This window comes from Manihot esculenta, chromosome 12, assembly GCF_001659605.2.
Source record: "Manihot esculenta cultivar AM560-2 chromosome 12, M.esculenta_v8, whole genome shotgun sequence".
NCBI lineage: Eukaryota > Viridiplantae > Streptophyta > Magnoliopsida > Malpighiales > Euphorbiaceae > Manihot > Manihot esculenta.
Genome location: NC_035172.2, coordinates 24,304,603 through 24,327,709, shown reverse-complemented (window position 1 = coordinate 24,327,709; position 23,107 = coordinate 24,304,603). Strand labels below are relative to the sequence as shown.

General features: G+C 35.2%; 1 protein-coding gene and 1 pseudogene across 1 annotated transcript; one reads left to right on the top strand and one right to left on the bottom strand.

Moving 5' to 3' along the window:
• The first annotated feature begins 1,956 nt into the window (after window positions 1-1,956).
• Window positions 1,957-4,286, top strand: LOC110627399 (calcium uniporter protein 2, mitochondrial). Its single transcript, XM_021773691.2, has 2 exons — window positions 1,957-2,630; window positions 3,615-4,286. Exons 1-2 carry the CDS (start codon window positions 2,052-2,054, stop codon window positions 4,095-4,097), a joined length of 1,062 nt encoding a protein of 353 aa, XP_021629383.1. The 5' UTR covers window positions 1,957-2,051; the 3' UTR covers window positions 4,098-4,286.
• Window positions 4,287-7,054: 2,768 nt separating this feature from the next.
• On the bottom strand, window positions 7,055-19,756 carry LOC122725280 (annotated as a pseudogene).
• Between the last annotated feature and the right edge of the window lie 3,351 nt (window positions 19,757-23,107).

The window sequence follows — 23,107 nt, the reverse complement described above, 5'->3', positions numbered from 1 at the left end:
CCATGGAATTAAATATTTATATTTGAATTTAATATATAAGTAAATATTTTCATTGTGTCTGACATATCCTTTTCATAAAAATTTGTTACAAACTCAATAGATAGAATTGATTTGAAGTCAGCTTCTCCTTTGATATTACTTCAAATATAAATTCAATTAAATTTCAATTTCTTAAACAACTTTTAAATGTAATATTGAATAAATTATAATTTTCTACTCAACAACAAAAACTTCTACCTAATAACTTATAACAATTAATAAATATAAAATAAATTAGACAACATAATAACGTTATTATAAAGTATATAATAAACTTATATATTATAAAATTAAGGAAAAAATATAAAATGACTTGTATAAATATTTAAGATATTAATAATAAACAAATAGAACTATGATTTGGGATAGCTTTTTGAAATATTTTTTTAATATATATTGAAATGTATAAATTAGGTTTTTTTAATGAAGAATGTAGAAAAATTGAAAATTATTGATGGGCTATACATCTCTTTTCTTTTCCTTGTTCACTATGAAGATAAATATTTTAATAGTAAAAAAAATTTAAACACTTAAAAATGAAAAAAAGGCTAATCAACTCGTTTATTTTAATATAGTTGTTCACCCGTTTGTTTTGTTTGCCTCTTTTTCTTTTTCTTTTTTTTAAACGTTGCTTAGATTTTTTGGTTTGAAGTTTGTCCTTTCTGTCATGCACATCTCATTTTGATTTGTTTAAGTGATTTTGTTCTATTCTCCTATCTCAATAAAATAATCTTTGCTTTCACAGAAATTAAATATAATTATAATAAATTTTATGACATGAAATTCCATCAAATGAAGCCAACTTAGTAAATTAACTAAAAAAATAATATTAAATCATAAATCTATTGAATCAAAGGCCTAAAAATTTATATTAATCATATTTTATAATCAAAATTTTAATTTTTAATAATAAAATACACCATGTCACGAATCATTACTATCTATCATAGTAAACGAATAAAAAGACTTAATTTTACTATATAAAATTTTAATTAAATTAATGCAAACATTTAAATTTTTTGGTTTAATACTCTACTCTTATGCTCTAAATTAAAATTAAAGAATATTTGTAATTCAAATAAAAGCAGCAGTCTGACACTTGTGCACTCACCTAACTTGACCAGGATTAAAGCAATTTTTGTCTAGGTGGAGGTCTCATCTATGCCGAATGAGAATCTACCACGTGGCACATTAGTAAAAAATCCACTTTTATCTCAAATAATTAATTTCAAATTCATTCTAAAAATAAAACTAATTTCTAATTTATTCTAAAAATTAATTTCTATTTTTTCCACAGGAATTTTCGTGAATGAACAATGGCTTTTACCATATGTGGCTACACGTTTGCGTGAACGCAAGGCCCAATCAGAATTGAAATCCGTCCGCTGTAGACCAGTTGCCATCCAGCAAAGCCTAGAGCACGATTCTCCTATTTTCTCCCTCTACAGTAATACTTATCTGTAAGCAAGCCTATTATATTATTTTAACCTTAAGATAACCATTGGGTCACGCCTTTCCACCTGTAAAACGTGACCGCGCCACATCACTAATCTCAACCTTAGACGGTTACACCACCTTCTGGCTTCAGCAGCTAACTCCCTCTTAATTCATCAATTAATTTCATGTCATCACACGGTGTGCTGCCGTTGGTCTAACAAAGTTGGCCAACCACGTGTACGGTGATTAAGCCGTCCCCATGATATTTCATCTCGTGAATAGATCCTCTACTTTTGAATTTCTCGAGCGGTACGATATTTTGGAATGAGGAAAAAGGAATATTTCAACGAGAGTAGAAGGCGCCAGGGGAATATGCCCAAACATGAGGCGGAGGATTATCTTCAATATATCGCGATAATTTTCATATGCTCATCGTCTCCCTCTTGCTTGGGACACCTATATTAAGGACCCGAAACACCGTGCGTTTTGCATTTAAGCGTAAAAGCCTTCCATATTATTGGGAACCCAAAACTCCTATTTTGTTTTTTCCTTGGAGAGCTTTGTATTGCTCATCAATGGCGTTCAAGAAAACTCTAGCTGAGCGCCTCTTCAGAATCTCCAAGATATCAAATCAGTCCCTGTCCAATTGTCGTATTTCCTCTCCGGCCGTCCAGACTAGAATCCCTCAAAACCCGAGCAAATCCAACATTTCTCCTGATCCTGGAGATAACGGCATATTCCGGCGGTTGTTCCACAAGGGAGCCGTTCTTCCGAGCTCTAATTCGCCAGAGCTACTGTCGATGCAAATCGGGGAATCTCTGGTGGATAAACTCAGGTCTTTTGACATTGCAAAGAATAGGATCAAATTGGACGGTCTGATACCGCCTGCAATAAAGTATCCAGATGAATCACGACCGGAGAAGGAAGGCTTGACAGTGGAGGATGCGAGGAAGTTGTTGAGGGCGGCGCAATTGGAAGTGGTGAAATCGAGGCTAAGAGGGATGGAGAATAGCTGGACACTTTACCCCGAGTTCGTTCGGATCTGCGGAGAAGGCTGTTCGGATCTGGAACAAGGAATCCGGATAGCGAAAACGCTTGATGAATCCGGCACAGTAATCGTACTGGGCAATGTCGTGTTCCTCAAACCAGAGCAGGTAAATTTATCTTTTACTACTTGATTCCAATTCCTATTCATAACTGAATTATTATCTCTGCTTGTTAATTTATGTAACAGATAAACAATAGCAATAGCTTGCATACATATGGTCCTTGGAAAGTGATTTCCAATAACCAGATAATTACATTCTCTTTTTTTTTTTTTTTTTTTTTTAAAAAAAACTTGGGAACTACCGAGAACTGATATGGTTTTATGATTATTTTTTTGTGTGTTTTTTCGACAGGAGAATGAAACTTTGTTGTTTCGCAAGATCAGTTTGTACGGTGACAAGATTTGTTTCACCTGTGGTGCAAGGCCTATGGGATAAAACCCAGAAAGCCTTGCCTTGCCACCTGAACTCCATGTCAACCCAAAATCTAATTAAAACATATAGTTTTATGAAATTAAACGAAGAATAAGAATGGGAAAATATTTGACGCAAAAAAAAAAAAAAAATGAAATGAGGGTCCTGATGTATTTGATGAGAGAGAAAAATCCTTGTGCCTCTAGGATCGTCGGGCCTAGAGATTCCAGCCACTGGACTCTTAGACATTTGGAACTAGTAATCTGATTAAAAGAAACCTACATTAGCTTTATAATTAATTAGATATTCTTATTCATTATTCTTGACAGAAGAGAACATAAACGGATCAGTATTTTTCCTTTTTAAAGCTCTTGGTTTTTAGCTTCAATGTCGTCGGTTTTTTTTTGTACTTTTTTTGAATTTTATTCCGTCCTCTTTTGAAGAGTTGATTTTTTTCTACTGATGTGCTAACATTCACAGCTGTTTTCTTTTTTATTTTTTGACTATTTATTTTTTAAAAAAAATTCTCAATTCTATTTCATTGTTCTTCATGCCGAATTTAAGGGTTTTCCAAGCTTTGTTCTAGTCTATTATCATCAATTATTAGCTAACAAATCATAGACGCCGTGATAGAGCTGTGTTTTACCCAAACAAATTTTCCTTTTCTTGTTATTATAGGTGTTGAAAGCAATTGGAGGACTAATCCCATTCCCAGCAATCGGCCCCAACGATCCAAGAAGAAAGGAACTAGAACACTTGGAGAAGCAGAAAGCTGCAATCGACAAAAAAGCCGATAAACTTGTTCGCCGAGAACTCTGGGGTGGGCTTGGTTATTTTGTTGTCCAAACAGCCGCCTTCATGAGGCTAACCTTTTGGGAACTCTCATGGGACGTCATGGAGCCTATTTGCTTCTATGTCACATCAATGTATTGCATGGCAGGATACGCCTTTTTCCTCAGGACTTCCAAAGAGCCTTCTTTTGAAGGATTTTACCAAAGCAGGTTTAATGCCAAGCAGAAAAAGCTCATGCAGCACCATAATTTCAATGCGCAGAGGTACAACGAGCTTAGAAAAATTCTTTACACGGGCTCCGCGTATTCAGAACAGACGCCTGCCATTTCTTCAATTGATCAAGAGACAAGCCTTGCTAATACAAATTGAAAGATAGACAAACTTGGAAGAGAAACATACAATTTTGTTTAATTTTAGCCTTTCGTCATGTACTTACTTTTACAAATTAGATGCGGCTTCCTGTAACCTTAATTGGAGAGTATATTGTAACCCTTAGTTTCCTTTTATTATTACTCTTTATATCAAATGGAAATATAAAAAATAATTTAATTCAAAGTTTCAGACATGGAATTGCATTAGTGTCCCACAGCAACAACTTTAAGTTAGTTCCCGAGATATTCCTTATCAAAAATGGAAAATTTGTGGATTGTTACGGGTCCAAGCAGTTTGTTAGTCCTCTGACATTAATTGCTTTCCTTCGGAGGTCATACAAAATTGGGGGGCGATCAGCCCAGCAATAAGACCAGACCGCTTGAATTGAATGTTGTAAGCATACATTCAATTCCTCGTTAAGATGTCAAAAGAAATGTTTACCGTGTAATTTTTAATTTTGAAGCAGAAACTTTAAACAGATGTAAGCCGTTGGCCGAAATTTTCAGTCAATAAGATCTTTAAACCAAACATAATCTTGCAAGTTGCTTGTAATTTATATTAATAATATTATTTCATATCTATTTATGTATAATTATTATTAAATTTATTAATTTATCTAATAAATTAGTTTTACATAAATATTAAATTAATAATATTAACTTGTTTTATTTTTAAAAAAATTGTTTTGAAATTTTAAAATATTCAGTTTCAATTAAAATAATTTTATGAAGAAAAGTAGACAAAATATTTCTAATGTGAAAGGGAGGCAGGGAAGTTTTTATTGGACAGGCCCAGACCCAGTCTCGATCTAGGCAGATGATGGGATCACTCACTGCCAAGGAATAATTCCGTCTCAAATTTCACGTTGAACATGCCGACATTTCCATCCAATTTCGATAGCTCAGCTTCCCTTCGCCTACCGCATAATTTTATTTTCCAAACGTTTACTATTTAGCTCTTGAATTTAACATTAATACGCTTTCTGTTTTATAATTTATTATAATTTTTTTATTAATTTTTATTTTATTTATTTTAATATATAGTAAGAAATATTTTAAATAATTATTTAAAAAATAATAATTAATGATAAATTATTTTAAAAATAAAATAAAATTAAATAGATTTATAATGAAAATTTTATATATTATTATAACTTAAAAAATCAAAACAAATTTAAATTAGTCTTTATTATTTTAATAACAAAAAATTAAGTTTTAAGTTTTCATTCTATTAATAAAATAATATTTCTATTAAAATTTATTATTGAATCATAATAATTTAATCTTTTAAATTTCATTTTTTATAACGGTTTAATACTTTTAATTTTAATAATTTATAATAATTTAATATTTATAATTTTAATATTTATAAAAATCGAGTCATTTTAATTTGAGTTGATTTATTTAATAAATAATTAACTAAAATTAAAAAATTATTTCATTATAAAATAATAATTTAAAAAATTAAATATTTAGTATTAAAAAAAGTTAGAAAATAAGTTATGAGTTTTACTACATTTCAAAGGCTATAAATTACACTTTAAAAACTAAGCAATTTAATCTCTCAATTTTTACTATTAAAAAAATAGACTATTAATAACGGAATAGTTCGAAAGCCATTGCTGGTACTTTCAGCGATGGATTTTCGACGGATTTAGATTCGTCGCTTAAAGTTATATAATTAATTTATTCTGATAAATTTATAATTTATTAAAAATATTATCGATAGATTTTTAACGGATCTAAACTTCGTTGAAAAAATTTACGATGAATTTGTGATAGATTTTTTACGAATAATTTTATGGAAAATGTTTGAGATAAACTTTGTTCGTCGCTAAATTCATTGAAAATTTTGAAGTCATCCATTAAACGATCCATCGCTAATCTGTCGAAAATAATTAACAACGAAAAATCCATCAAAAATATTAAGAACACTTTAACAAAAGTTGTCGTAAATCCGTCAAAAATATTAAGATTATTTTATCAAATTCGTCTCAAATCCATCGCTAATCTATTGGAATTCAATCGCAAAATTATTTATATTTTCAATAATATTTGTTATCGTCAATAAAATAATTTCTATTTTTATTTAGACATTCTTGGTATAATCTAAATAATTTATAACTAAGAAACATATTTAATATAAATCAAATATCATTCATAATCATTATAATTCATGTTCATATACACAAATATTTAACAATATTTATAAAGTTAAAAATTTAGAATAAATCTATAATACTTAACAATGTCCACAAAATTTAAAACTAATCCATCAATTTGCTGAATCATTTGATAGAGAAGTAAAATCTGCAGTTGTATTATGTGGTGAAGATATTTTTTTCGTTATTCAATGATTTAATATGATCTTTTACTTGTTTTTCTATATGCACTCGTATTTACTTTTGCATTTACTCCATTTTTTCTTTCATTTTGATCCGGTTTTGCTCTAGTATTTGTTCAATCTCCTCTAAAGAAAATATAGCTTAAAAAGGTCCTCTAGTATGAGTTGATGTGCATGAGAAAAAGATAGTTGGAGTTCCTGATTTTGCAATATCAGAAGATCCAAAACCATAAACCCCCTTTTATTTCTTTCAGAAATAATAACCATAAACAACTAATGCTAACATAACAAATAGAAAAATAATGTGATAATAATAAATAAGCAGACACCTTGACTCATCTTTTTTATGTGAGTTGCACGAAATATTTTAAGTTGAGTTGGTTGCTTATCTAGTTTATTTGCTTACAAAAAAGAAATAATCACATAACACAAGATGCATAAATAATTTCTAATCATCTATATAAATAAATTCAACTCTAATTATATATTAATTTTTAATCATCTATAGCTTGTTGCCGGTCACTATACTGAAGATCTATGTAGCTTCCTGAATGATGTAATCAATCTTATTGACAACACTTTTATATTGATATGGGTATATGATGAAAGAAGAATTTTTAAAAAAATATCTAGAACTTTCAAATTTATCAATACTGGTGTCAGTACACCTAATTACTAAAGAATTGGAGTCTACTTAAATCATCATTAACTTGATTAGCAACTACAACGAAAGACGCAACTATTTAGAATTTGTAACTCAAGCAAATATGCCTGTTTTACTGCACCTATTCATAACAATGGCATTATGTAAGAAAATGTAGGATTTGGCGGCAAAATGTAAATAAGGTAACGATTTTTTCGGTCTCCCAGACAAGAACCATAGCTGTTTGAACATGGTTATTTTTACACTATCAACAAGAAGCAGGAATTCCATGCATTTGAAACTATTTAGGCATATGGAACCTCTCATAAAGTATAGTTATAACATCCTTTTGAAGGGACAAGTGCTTGAGAAGTGGAAGGACATCCAAAAGCTACACAAGCTAGTTAAGAGAAACAAACAACAATAAGAAAAACAAAAGTATTTGCAATTAAAGATTTTAAATTATGCATTGGCACTGAGAACAGTTTTTACCTGATTATCATATGGCTATCCAATAGAAAAAGGAATGCATGGTATACCATTCAATGGTTGCAGCAAGAAACTGAATGGGTTGTTATCAACTATTACAATTTTACAGAGATCTTTGGATAAATAGGACAGATCTTTCACATGTTCTCTATATTCCTTGTTTTTCACACAAAGTTGAAATCTGTAAGAAATTAGTGATGAGACCTTAAACCTTAAAAATTGTAGGTAAAGTAAACAAGTATTAACACTATGTTTGGTTCAGATAAAAAAGAAATGATACACAAGAATACCCTAAAGTCGTGTCTCAGCAAGCATTCATAGTACTGATATGGCAACAATATTCTCACCAGTTGCTTGGTTCTAATATTATTAAACAAATTATTGGCCTCGTTAATAGGATAGATTAGTCGTTGCAGCTGTTTCATAAAGGTTGTTTAAGTGAAACTAGGGATGACATTTACCAAGTCTTTGAAGGTATAACAAACCTAGCAATCCAAATCTATCCTAAGTGCAATTTCTTCTGCCACTTGGCTTGGTTGAGATCAAATAGTTTTGCAAATAAAATAAAAAGGTGAGCATGCTGACCTGAAGCAAACTTCTAATGGTATTACACAATTGCCTAATAAGAAAACAACCAATTCTAAGAAACACATCTACGAAATTTCTTGAGTAGAACACTTGCTAAGTTCTCAAAAAAAGAGCTCAAGCACTTGAGCTTGCATATCCCAATTTACACAGTTAAATCTAATAGATAATTTGAAAACAAAGGAGCCAACAATATTTACAATATATAAGAGCAGAGATTACGTGCTAACAATGGAAGGACGATAAAGATATAGGTTGAATCGTTTCTCCGCAAGTGGACTAGCATAACCTATAGGTGACTAAAGATAGTAAATAGAAGGAAAAGAGAAAGAAAAGAATCATAGTGAAGATCATAAAGAGACATAACATTTACCTTCAAGACCAGCTGTAAATAAAACAAGATATGCAAATTCACTAATATAAACAACTACGATCTATCGATCTATCGGCGGCCACAGTAATAGCAACGTCGTGTTGTGGTGGGGAGAGTCCAGCAGTGCCAATCATACATGGAGGAGCAGCGTCGGTCGTCTAGTGGTAGCGTCGCGTTTCAAGGAGCGTCGTGGGAGCTGTTCGTCACTTCAAATACTGTGATAGCGACAGAGGCATGGGAAGGGAGATGACGGTGATGGAGACTTTAGCTTAGGAGAGGAGAGAAGAGGAAAGTGAGGTGCGGCTGGAAATTTTCAGAATGAAAGAGATGTCTTAGGGCTTTTTTGTTTATTTATTTTTTTAAAATTTTTGACAGATTAGCGACGAAATAAATTTCGTTACTAATTTTTTAAAAATCCATCGCTCATCCGTCGGAAATACGTTGGAAATATGTAATTAAAGTATTCGTGGTTAAGCCGTTGTTGATTCTGTCGCTAATTTATTTTTTTTAACAGAAACAATATCCATCGCTGATAGTCTATTTATTTTTGTAGTGTTTGTTTCGATCGTTTTTCTATCCGTTTTGAATTTAAAATATTATATAGTATTTATATTATAATTATTGATAATTTTATCATTTAATTGTGCAATTATTTATAATTTTATGTATTAATTTATTTAAGAGAAAGATATATAGATAGTAATAGAGACATGGCGGAGAGAGGGAGTTTAAGAAAGGAGAGACAATGAAAGCGCAGAGTAAGACAAAGAAAGTGAAGCCAGAGCGGTTTTTGTGATCGGTGCAGTTGTCGATTCTAATCGGTTGAGGATGTTGTTTTATTTTATTCTAATAGTCTTTAGTATTGTAGCTGTAACGACCCGAAAATCGGACCGCTACCGGCGCTAGGATCCGGATCAACTTAAGGCCGCCGGGACCCATAGCAAGCCAAACATACATCCTGGAAACCTGTTTAATCCCATACATGATCAACAACATACATAAAAATTTAAAACCTTTCTTTCAAACATCCAACTCAACCTGAACATAGTCATAATCATAAACATGATCCCTCTGTGGGATCTCATCAATGCCCCAACGGGCGATACAACATGAGATGAGTTGGCTAATATCTGTATCATCAAATATCTAAGATCATGCATCAACAAGGGATTACAATACTCATAGGGTCAAGCACATCTATAACCTCAATATACCTCATTACATAACATACTGTAATCTCTTACATTTCATTATAGTACAACTGTCATGTCCACCATCTAACTATTACATACACATACTTCAAAACTCTGGCTAACCTCCTGGTCTACCCTGTACCTGCACATCTGGGGTTAGGGGAGAGGGGTGAGCTACAAAGCCCAGTGAGCAGAATAGTGAAATCATAGATTAAAATTTCATGCTTTCATGAAGTGCAACACATCACAACAAATCACATCTCGGATGGTATTGTCACCAATAGTCCTCTACATAGTCCAACTGTGCCGGGACGTAGAATGGGTACAACCGGTCTTTCTCTTATCATAACATATCATAACATACCAATGTGCTAGGGACGTAGAATGGGTACAACCTGGACTTTCTCTTACATCGTGCCAGGGACGTAGAATGGGTACAACCTGGACTTCCATACCATAACATGCCATAACATCATCATATCATATGAGGACTAAAGGATCATCCAATGACCAATCCACATCAACATCATAAATGCAATGCAACATATTCGTGAATACTAATGCAACAACCTACTATATCTCATGGCATTCATGATGCATGGATCATGCTCAAAATTCATATTTTAAAACTTAAGGTTTATTCCACTCACCTCTGGCTAGCTCTGATAAACTCTGTAGCAGCTGGCTCACTGCTGGGGTCCTCGGTTCCTCGGGTCCGAACCTACACAGGTGGACTCCAATGAGGGACCAAACATACATAAACATAACTCTAATATACTCCCCAAAAACCCCCTAAAACATCATAAAACAATTACATAAAAACATGCAAGAAATGGCTGGACAGGGCACTTTCGGCGGCACCTTCGGCGGCCGAAAGTCCCTCCAGAGCCGAAAGTCAGGCAGGTTAGGCGGCACCTTCGGCGGCCGAAACTCCCAGACAGAGGCGAAACTCATGCATGTTCGGAGGCAGGCCTTTCGGCTGCCGAAGTTGCCCCCGAAAAGAGACTTTCGTCTCTGTCTGGGACTTTCGGCTGCCGAAGGTGCCGCCGAACATGCATGAGTTTCGCCTCTGTCTGGGACTTTCGGCCGCCGAAGGTGCCGCCGAACCTGCCTGACTTTCGGCTCTGGAGGGACTTTCGGCCGCTGAAGGTGCCGCCGAAAGTGCCCTGTCCAGCCATTTCTTGCATGTTTTTATGTAATTGTTTTATGATGTTTTAGGGGGTTTTTGGGGAGGATATTAGAGTTATGTTTATATATGTTTGGTCCCTCATTGGAGTCCACCTGTGTAGGTTCGGACCCGAGGAACCGAGGACCCCAGCAGTGAGCCAGCTGCTACAGAGTTTATCAGAGCTAGCCAGAGGTGAGTGGAATAAACCTTAAGTTTTAAAATATGAATTTTGAGCATGATCCATGCATCATGAATGCCATGAGATATAGTAGGTTGTTGCATTAGTATTCACGAATATGTTGCATTGCATTTATGATGTTGATGTGGATTGGTCATTGGATGATCCTTTAGTCCTCATATGATATGATGATGTTATGGCATGTTATGGTATGGAAGTCCAGGTTGTACCCATTCTACGTCCCTGGCACGATGTAAGAGAAAGTCCAGGTTGTACCCATTCTACGTCCCTGGCACATTGGTATGTTATGATATGTTATGATAAGAGAAAGACCGGTTGTACCCATTCTACGTCCCGGCACAGTTGGACTATGTAGAGGACTATTGGTGACAATACCATCCGAGATGTGATTTGTTGTGATGTGTTGCACTTCATGAAAGCATGAAATTTTAATATATGATTTCACTATTCTGCTCACTGGGCTTTGTAGCTCACCCCTCTCCCCTAACCCCAGATGTGCAGGTACAGGGTAGACCAGGAGGTTAGCCAGAGTTTTGAAGTATGTGTATGTAATAGTTAGATGGTGGACATGACAGTTGTACTATAATGAAATGTAAGAGATTACAGTATGTTATGTAATGAGGTATATTGAGGTTATAGATGTTCTTGACCCTATGAGTATTGTAATCCCTTGTTGATGCATGATCTTAGATATTTGATGATACAGATATTAGCCAACTCATCTCATGTTGTATCGCCCGTTGGGGCATTGATGAGATCCCACAGAGGGATCATGTTTATGATTATGACTATGTTCAGGTTGAGTTGGATGTTTGAAAGAAAGGTTTTAAATTTTTATGTATGTTGTTGATCATGTATGGGATTAAACAGGTTTCCAGGATGTATGTTTGGCTTGCTACGGGTCCCGGCGGCCTTAAGTCGACCCGGATCCTAGCGCCGGTAGCGGTCCGATTTTCGGGTCGTTACAGTAGCTGTTGGCTTCTTTGCCCCAAAGCGCAGAAGATGCCTCTGGCTGGTGAATAGGTCACTTAACCTTGGTGCTTATTTTCGATCGTATAGAGTTTTGGTCTTTACTGGATCATATACTTTAACTGTGAGATTTCTTTTCCAATTATATTTTTTTATCAATAATTTATTTAAATTTTCTATTGGCCCTTCCAAAATTTATAAGAAAAATTCTTAAATAACTATAATCTTTTTTAATTTTTTCAAATGGACTCAAACTTTAATGATTCCTAATAAATTTATAACATATTTATTATAATTAAAATCACTGTAAAAGAAGAATTTTCTGTAATAGAATTAGCCAAACATACTATTTCTGTCAAAAACTTGTAATTACCGATAGATGAATTTTATGTTGGTTGTAAATAATTTAATTACCGAGATAATGACACAAAAGATTTTAGTAATTTGTGATAAATTTCAAATGAATTAGTGACGGATTAAACACATTTAATGATGAATTAGATCCGTCAATAATTAAAATTAAAACTCTAATTTTATAACAGTTATGGACCGGATTCTATCTGGTAATAAAATGGTTTTGAGTGGCTACAACATTAACAAATAAAGTTCACAATAATAAATTATATTATTGAATATTGTACTAAAAAACCTTATTTTTCTTTTATTTTTTTGAGTTAATATAAAATTATTTAATCCTTTAAATTTATAACAAATTTATTTGCCAAAAAGAGATTTAACTGTTTACGTAATGGTCAGACTTTATTCTTAGCGTATTCGTAAAACATAGTAAGATTTTACATGTTTTACAAACGTGCTAGAAAATTTTTTTTTTTAAATAAAAAAACATGTCAGTTGGTAAAGGACATTTAATTTTTTTTAATTATAATTCTTGGCCAGGCCAAGAAATATATATATTTTTTATTTTTTAATTATTAATATATTATACTAACATATTTATATTATATTAATTTAATAATATTATTTATATTATAATTTTTTATGATAATAAATATTTTTTTATATTTTAATATATTAATATTTTAAAAAAAATTACTCTCACTATATAATTTCAGTACTATAAAATTAATGTTATATTGTGATTAATTATGGTTAAATGTGTATAATAATACGAGAGTAATTTTATTGAGTAAATTTAATTTTTATAATTTTAAAAATTTATATTAATTAATTTATTTTTTTTAATAAATTATAAATAATTCAGTAGTCTCATATTCATTTAATTGCAGTATAATTAAATATTACTATATTTTATTATTAATATTTAAAAAAATATATTATCCATACTATATAATTTTAATGTTATAAAATTAATATTATTTTATTATTAGACGTATACAGCTGCACAAAGTAAAATATAAATTTAATTCTTATAATTTTAAATATTTATATTAATTAATTAATTTATCTATTTTTTTAATAAATTATAAACGACCATTGAATTTTGTATATATTTAATTGCAATATAATTAAATATTAATATATTTTATTATTAATATTTAAATAAAAAATATTACTGACATATAATTTTAGTACTATAAAATTAATATTATTTTGAAATGATGAAAGCAATGCAATGTAAATTTAATTTTATAATTTTAAATATTAATATTAATTAATTAATTAATTTTTTTTTAATACTACTACATAATAATCGTTTAAAATATATTATAAGCTATCACCACAAGATAGAGTGACGTGAAAAGAATATGATAAGTGAGAAACACAGTTTCATCCGAGAAAAAGAAGATCCAGACACTTTAAACACCCAATTTATCATTAAAACTCGCCTACCCTTGAATAGGACGAGTCTTGGTATAAAGTTACTGTTATAAGGCACAGTCCAACATATCCCATTATGTTTGTAATCTCGAGATGACCAACCTATTAGTTGACGATATCCCTTGTTAAGCAACGTGCCACATTATTGCCGGATTATTCGAAAATACTAGATTTATCTCCATCCTCTTACAGTATAAAAAGAGAAAGATCACAGAGGCTTGTACGCTATTCTCTTACACTACAAAAGCTCTAAGCAATTCATTATGTTCACTCTCTTCTCCAGTATACTGACTTGAGGTATAAAGTTACTGTTATAAGGCACAGTCCAACATATCCCATTATGTTTGTAATCTCGAGATCACCAACCTATTAGTTGGCGATATCCCTTATTAAGCAACCTGCCACATTATTGCTGAATTATCCAAAAATACTAGATTTATCTCCATCCTCTTACAGTATAAAAAGAGAAAGATCACAGAGGCTTGTACACTATTCTCTTACACTACAAAAGCTCTAAGCAATTCATTATGTTCACTCTCTTCTCCAGTATACTGACTTGAGGTATAAAGTTACTATTATAAGGCACAGTCCAACATATCCCGTTATGTTTGTAATCTCGAGATCACCAACCTATTAGTTGGCGATATCCCTTATTAAGCAACCTTCCACATTATTGCCGGATTATTCGAAAATACTAGATTTATCTCCATCCTCTTACAGTTTAAAAAGAGAAAGATCACATAGGCTTTTACGCTATTCTCTTGCACTACAAAAGCTCTAAGCAATTCATTATGTTCACTCTCTTCTCCGGTATACTGACTTGAGTGTCAAAATGGTTGATGTGGGCACTCACAACCAGCTCATATTCTCTTTCTTGCAGGCCTAGCAAGTCACAACATACTTGTATTTTTTGACTACAACATTTGGTTATGTTGCTAGAAACCCATTGAATTTTCTCTATTAATTTGGATTAAAACCGATTTCTTGTTCCTTTTCTTTTTGAAGAAGGAATCTCTCTTCTCTATATCTTAAAATGGCCAAAATTGTACATGTCATTGCAAGATGACCTGATAAGGGCAATGGAAAAAATAAGCATGTAGCAGAAGACGCCCTATTAGTGGAACAAGAACTATGGGTCAAGTAAGAGGTAAGGTTCGACCCTGCAGACAAAGCGATTAGATTCTTTTAAAATGACCCACTGTGATATGGATCCAATAGGAAAAATTTCTAACAATGATATGGAGCAAACTTATGTCATTCAAATGGATCTAAAAGGAGTTCAAAATCATATTCATATGATCCATATATATTTGGGGCGTGCTTCAACTCATACGGGACAGATTTGGTGCAACACTTGCAATCATAGGCTTAGGGAGCCTAATCAAACCTATGGGCTAAAACTACACAAAGGGAAGCCTAAAGTGAAGATCAAGAAAGGTTTTTGTGAAGATTCAGCTTTGTTATGATGGGCTTGCTATGTTTTATTATTTAAACACTTGTTTTATTTTAGCTTTGTTTGGACTTATATTCTGGCCATATTTTATCTTTTAAGTTTTAGAGTGTTAGGCCATGTTTTGGGCTTATGTTTTAATACTTATGTATTTGATGTGTTATTTTAGTTTGTGATTGGCCTTGGGTCTTGTGTATAGTTCGGTCAGACCTAAAAAGAGTGTCTTAGGATTTTATTTTCTCTCCTTACTATATAAGGATAAGAAACACTTGTAAGAGGTAGCTTTGAATCTAAATTTTCAAAATTCTTTTCATGCCTTAGCGTGTATTTTTTTGAGTGAGAGTGAGAATTTGCTTTCATCAATTGCACCAAGAATCTTAGCTAACTTATCAACTATTAGTTGTGGCGTTTGTCGGATTCTCATCTAAATCCTTCGATCATTGGTGTTTCAGATTCTCTAAGTGTGAGGTGCCATAGGAGGTAGGTTTATCAAATCTTTGGATTCCATATCTACTTGTGCGTGTAGGTTTGAGGCTTGTGCCATAGGATTCCGCGTCAGTTGGTATCAGAGCCAAAGTGAGGTAAATTTTGATTTATCTTAGAATCTAGGGTTTTTTTGAGTTTTCCTTTTTCTTCCTTATTGATTTTGGTAAAAGCTTGTGTGTCCATGGTTGCATCTTCTTGATTATTAATCATAAAAAAATTGAAATCCTTAAAAAAAATAAAATCAAATATCAAAAATCGCCTTTGCCTTATTTATCTTGATTTGGCCGAAATTGTGATATACTTTCTTTTTCATCCATATTGCCTTACCTATCTCAATTGATTGCTGTAATTTATGAGAATCAATTTTGAATTGGATTGAATCCATATTAGGAGACAAATGAAATCTGGCTATTGAATTTTTTTTTCTGTTTCTATTTGTGGGCCTTGATACTTGCCTTTTTGAGTATGTTTAAATAGATCCATATTTAATTTACTTTGAAGTGAATTAAATTTAAACTTTTGTCCAGGTTCATTTTTATTTGAATTCTAAGTTTTCTTTTTTGGTTTAAGCTTGCTTTTACTTCCTTGACATTGCTGGAGTATTGTTTGCTTATGTCTATACTCTAGGTGATATTTTTCAAGTAGTACAAAACCTAGTTCTTGTGTTACTTTCCAAATTATCAGTGTCTTCTTTCTAGTTTTACGCGTTTCCTTCTTTCTTTAGGTTTTCTTCTTTGTTTCATTAAATGCACCTTGTGGTTGATTGGTTGACCTTAATTGCTGAAGTGCAATTGAAGAATAAGCAAAAGAGTGGTAAGAGTGCAAACAATTTAGTACTTTCTTTTCTAACACAATATTTGCTAGTTCTCTTTGTTCTTTATTGATTTAAGACAGGATGAGTAAATACAAAAATATGGTAGATAGTGATGATGAAAGTGAATGGGACATGGCTAGTGATTATAAGCTCTTTAAAAAGTCAGTTGGTGGTGAGTTTACAAAGATTTGTAAGACTCTTGAGAGGTTGACTGAAACTATGGAGAGTTTGAATGTCTCACAAGCTCCCACTACAACAAGAATGCCTCAAAGAACTCTTAATTCCAATAGGCCTCGAGTTCGAGATGAAGAGTTGATGCGCTAGAGATTCATCCCTTCACACTTTTATAGGGATTTGAACAACAGGTTGACAAGACTAATTCAAGGAGGGAAGATGGAGAAAGAAAAGGAGAAAGAAGATGCTAAAGTTTCAATCTCAACTTCCATAGAGATTGAAATTGAAGAGGAAGTTTTAATGCATGAAGTTAATGTAGTTGTTGCTGAAAATTCCATTAATGAGCGTATAGAAGAGATTGTGAATGATGGTGGACATGGGGAGCACGTGATTGATGAAGTGAATGAGACTGTTTTAGAAGTTGTAGAGGAGAATGGGTCACATCCACAGGATCTTTTTATGACTAATATTTTTATGCCTAGTTTGCTCCACACCATTGTTAGAAATTTGCCCTATTGGATCCGTATCACACTGGTCTTTAAGATCCTCCTGAATAGGTACAAAGTAAGGCGAGTATTAGTGAATATAGGTAGTTATATTAACCTTTTCATCTTAAATATTTTTAATAAGTTAGGCTTAGATAAAAATAGTCTTATCAGAGTTTTCTATTCGTTAGTAGGATTAGGAGATAAGACCATGGCAGTGCTCGACACTATCAACCTCCCCCTAGTGATGGGTGACAAAAAATACAGGCGAGAGTTGTATGCTGAATTTGTGGTGGTAGATATCTCATTTGCGTACAATGTGATATTCAACTGCCCAGTCATAAACTGCCACAATATTATTATTAATATGGGTGCTATTTGCCTTAAGCTACCAACTATAGGGGGAAAAGCCATGGTCTGAGGCAATCCGAGGTTGACTAAAGAAGGTTACAAACACCCAGCAAAAAACCTCGGAAAAACAACAATGCCCAATGACTTACTGGAGAAGCTTAAATCTCACGTAAAGTCAGAGCCAGCAAACCCAATAGAGGAGGTCTAGCTAGGTAAGGAATAAAAGGTATGATTTTGTGTTAATTGGTAAAACAAAGACTCATTTACTTGAGTTGTTAAAGAGCCGAGTAACCACTTTTGCTTGGTCTTTAAAAGATGCAATAGGTGTGGACTCGACTCTCATCACTCATAAGCTATCCATTGACAAAGCCGTCAAACTCGTTCAACAAAAGAAAAGAAAAGAAAAGAAAATTTTCACTAGATAGGCAATAAGTGGTCAAGGAAGAGGTTGATAAGCTTTTGGGTGCAGGATTGATAAAGAAAGTCCAGTATCCCACTTGGCTCGCCAATGCAGTCCTGGTGAATAAAACTAATGGGAAATGGAAAATGTGTGTGGATTTTACTAACCAGAATAAAGCATGTCCAAAAGATCATTATCTGTTGTCGTCTATTGAGAGGTTAGTAGACTCGACCTCAAATCATGTAGTGGTTTCTTTCCTTGATGCAATTTTAGATTACCACTAAATCATAATGGACACCGAGGATGCAGAGAAGACTGCGTTCATAACAGATGAAGGAGTTTACTGCTACAAGGTAATGACTTTTGGATTACAAAATGTGGAGGCGACTTAACAAAGCCTAGTGTCAGGAATTTTTAAAGACGTGGTGGGGTCAACAGTCGAAGTGTATATGGATAACATAGTAGTAAAGAGCTAATCCTTAGAAGACCGTCCAGAAGACATCCGAAAAGTCTTTGACGTACTGGACAAGGCGAGTATGTTCTAAGAAAGGCCATGAAAGCCTAGGTGCTATCCGATTTTGTTGCATAAATGACTCTATCGTTAGAGCCTTCAGAGTCCTCAGAATCAACCATAAAGGAGCGGAAGGTTTGGGTAGATAGAGCTTATAGGGCTGGGGGTTCCAGAATCGAGATCCTATTGTAGTCTCAAACCGATATACAATCCAACACATCCCCTTTACGTTTGTAATCACAGGATCCGTAACTAATTAGCCGGCGAAATCCCTTATCAACGAACCAGCCACATCATTGCTGGATTTGTAGGAAATACCATAATTAACCCCATCTTTTTACAATATAAAAGCTAATGATCACAGAGATAAAAGTATGCAATTCTTACACAACTACTTTTATGTTCAAAGCATTACATTACATTCACCCTTCTCTCCAGTTTACTAACTTGAGCGTCTGAGCGGCTGCCATAGGCACCAACCTCCTTATGTTCCCTTTCTTGTAGGATTTACTAATCACAGTACAACTCTATTTTCTGATTACATCATTTGGTTTCGTTGTCAAGAAATCTACTGAATTCTCTCTATTCATTTGGATTAAAACCGGTCTCTTATTCTCTTTCTCTTTAAAAGAAATCTTTCTTTTCTCTCTCTCTAAATGGTTGACGATTCATGAGCTGCTTCTAAGGTTACTACTAATAAGGGCAACTGCAAATTTCACAAGGTGGCTAGAGGTGATAACGAAGAGGCTGATTTTTTGGCTAAAATAGCAGCGGCAGAGGAAGGAGAATTGTGGATGATACCCATAAACAACTTTTTGACACAGGATGATCTGTCAACAAATGAATGATCGGCTAAACAGGTAATAAAAATATCCTCTAAATATGTACTAATTAATGTTTGATTGTACAGGAGATCCTCAACTCAACCATGGTTATGATGCTTAATGGAAGATGAGGGCGGAGAAATCCTCAAAAACATTCATGAAGGTAATTGTGAAACCACGAAAGAGCTTGGACGATCACCCGAAAAGCATTCAGACAAGGATACTGCTAGCCAATGATAATGAAAGATGCAAAAGAGCTTGTCCAAAGGTGTCATCGATGTCAAGCGCATGTAAGCACCCTGAGATTTCAGGAAGTCCTAAAGGAAAAAGGCTATAATTAGAATGGCAGTTCACAAAAGCAAAATGTCCAGAATGTTCAACAGTAAGGTCAAGCCACATGCTTTTAATATGGGGTACTTAGTCCTTAAAGGAATAGATGCAATAGATGCTGAGTTTGGTAAGTTGGGCGAAAATTGAAAAAGGCCATTTAAGGTCCCGAAGGTTATTTGTCCAGGGTCTTATAAACTGGCCAAGCTAGATGGCCGAGTCATTACCCACTCCTAGAAAATTTGTAATCTGAGAAAATTTTAACAATTATAGTTAATGATGTATTTTTCACGTGTTATTTAGTGACAAGAAACGAGGGAGTTGCCTTATTCAAAAAGGATTAAAGAGCATTTATTAAAGGCCATGAGGCGAGTTTCGTTAGGCCATCTGGGTATTAGTCCCGCATCACAAGGCATCTCATGCTAGGCCACAAGGTGCGTTCCGTCAGGCCACAATCCGGGCGTTGGTCCCACTAATCAAGGCATCTCGTGCCAGGACACAACGCAGATTTTGCCAGGCCATCCGAGTGTCAGTCCCGCATCACAAGGCATCTCATGCCAGGCCACAAGGCAGGTTCCACCAGGCTGCAATCCGGGCGTCGGTCCCACTAATCAAGGCATCTTATGCCAGGCTACAAGGCGAGTTCCACTAGGCCATCCAAGTGTCAGTCCTGCATCACAAAGCATCTCATGCGAGACCACAAGGAGGGTTCCACTAGGCCATAATCTGGGCATCGGTCCCACTAATCAAGGCATCTCATGCTAGGCCATATGGCATGTTTTTCTAGGCCACAATTTGGGCATCAGTCCCACTAATCAAGGCATCTCGTGCCAGACCACAAGGCGGGTTCCACCAGGCCATCCGAGTGTCAGTCTAGCATCACAAGGCATCTCATGTCAGTCCATAAGGCGGATTCTGCCAAATCATAATTCGGACATCGATCCCACTAATCAATGCGTCTTATGCCAGGCCATAATCCGGGCATTAGTCCCACTAATCAAGGAATCTTATGCCAGGCCATCAGGTGGGTTTCGCTAGGCCATCATCATAAGGCATCTCATGCCAAGCCACAATCCGGGCATCGGTCCCACTAATCAAGGCATCTTATGCCAAGCCACAAGGCGAGTTCCACCAGGCCATTTGGGTGTCAGTCCCACATCATAAGGCATCTCATGCCAGGCGACAAGGCGGGTTTCGCCATGCCACAGTCCAAGCATCGGTCCCACTAATCAAGCCATCTTATGCCAGGCCACAAGGCCGGTTTTGCCAGGCCATCTGGGTGTTAGTCCCACATCAGAAGGCATTTCATGCCAGGCCACAAGACGAAAATCCACCACGCCGACTAACCGGGGGTTAGTCCTGTTTCACAAGAAGTTTCTAAGGCATTTGATGTGAGGTTATAGGATGGGTATACACTAGATCGACCAACGGGGTGTTAGTCTCATTTCACAAGAAGTTTCAATGGCATTTGATGTCAGGCCAAAAGGCAGGAATCCATCAAGCCATCTAGGTGTTAGTCTCGCATGACAAGGCATCTCATGCTGGGCCACAAGGCGAGAATCCGCCAGGCCGACCAACCGGTTATTAGTCCCATTTCACAAGAAGTTTCTAAGGCATTTGATGCCAAGCCAAAAGGCATGTATATGCTAGGACGACCAACCGGGTGTTAGTCTCATTTCTCAAGAAGTTTCTAAGGCATTTAATGTCAGGCCACAAGGCGGGTATACTTTAGCCGACCAACTAGGTGTTAGTCTCGTTTCACAAGAAGTCTCAAAGGCATTTGACACTGCTCTTACAATCAGTCCTATAATACCCGGCTAGACCCCGGCATCGGAATTCCTATTTTCCGGTGGAATCTCGGATGTCGAAAATCTCTAGAAGGGTAAAATAAGTTTTTACAAAATGTTTTTCATGTTTTTGATGGTTAATTTTGAGTTAAAATTTTAAAGAAAGGAAAAGAAAGAGAATGAAGGAAGAGCCTAGGTTCGGCCGCCGAACCTCATGTTCGGCTGCCGAACATGGGGTGCATGCGGAGGCACGTTAGGCCCCCGAAGGTGGTCTTGCCAGCCACCTATAAAGGGGTCCCTTGTCCGAAATGGGCGAGTTTTTCTCTCCCCATTTCCGGCCAAGGTGAGTCTCCGCCATCCCTTGTCGATCTTGTGTCCTTCCTTCAAGTCTCTCATGATTTTTATGAGTTTTTAACTTGGTTTTGTAGATTTTCAAGCAAAGAACGAAGTTTTGAAGCTTGGAGACCCCGGAGCTCGATTTCTCTACATCTCCAAGCTTGGATCGTCCTTCCTCTCAATCTTCAAGAGGTAAGAGTAGATCCTCACCCTCTTATATGTTTTAAGTAAGTTTTATGAAGGTTTATGGGGGTAGAAATGCATGTTTAGGTTAGTTGTAAAAAAAATATTAGTTTAAGGATAAATGTATGTTATTGTTTGTTGCCATGTTGATGTTTGTTGGGGTATAGGATAGTTTAAGACCCCTATATGCTTGTGAACATGTTTGTGCATGTTTTGGGTGTGTTGTGCATGTTTTGGAAGGTTTGGGAGGCTAAATGTGCATAAGGGCTGAGTTCTGCCATTTCTAGAAGAACTCAGGTTTGGCAGCCGAAGGCACTTTCGGCCGCCGAACCTGCCTGTGGTGGCACTTTTGGCCGCCTAAGCTCGCCCCCGAAAGTTTGGACTTTCGGCTCTGGAGGGCAGTTTTGGCCGCCGAAGGTGCCGCTGAACATGCATGAGTTTCGAATCTGGAAGGAACCTTCCACCGTCGAAGGTGCCACCGAAGGTGCATGGCTTTCGGCTCTGGAGGGACTTTCGGCCGCCGAACCTGCCGCCGAAAGTGCCCTGTTCAGCCTTCCTTTGCATGTTTTCTATGAATGTTTTGTGATGTTTTAGGGGGTTTTTGGGGAGTTGTTTAGAGTTATGTTAGTGTATGTTTGGTCCCTCATTTGAGTCCACCTGTGTAGGTTTGGACCCGAGGAACCGAGGACCCCAGCAGTGAGGTAACTGCTTTAGAGTCTTCTTAGAGTCAGCTTGAGGTGAGTAGAATAGATCTTTATGTTTTAAAGCAAATAAATTTCAAGCATGTTCATGCATCACGAATGCCATGATATATACTAGGTTGTTTGCATTAGAATTCACGAATATGTTGCATTGCATACTTTGATGTTGATGTGGATGGATGTTTGATGACCCATTAGTCCTCGGTATGATATGATGACGATGATACGATATGGAAGTCCAGTGAGGCCCATTCTACGCCCCTGGCACAGAGTAAGAGAAAGACCAGTGAGGCCTATTCTACGCCCCTGGCACATTGGAATGTTATGTTATGTGATGTTAAGAGAAAGACCAGTGAGGCCCATTCTATGCCCCTGGCACTATTGGAATGTGTAGAGGACTATTGGTGACAAGTCCA

Coding starts and splice junctions, on each gene's coding strand:
- LOC110627399 (XM_021773691.2), top strand. CDS start 2,052: ATGGCGTTCAAGAAAACTCTAGCTGAGCGCCTCTTCAGAATCTCCAAG. Junction 2,631..3,614: donor TGTTCCTCAAACCAGAGCAG/GTAAATTTATCT, acceptor TTGTTATTATAG/GTGTTGAAAGCAATTGGAGG.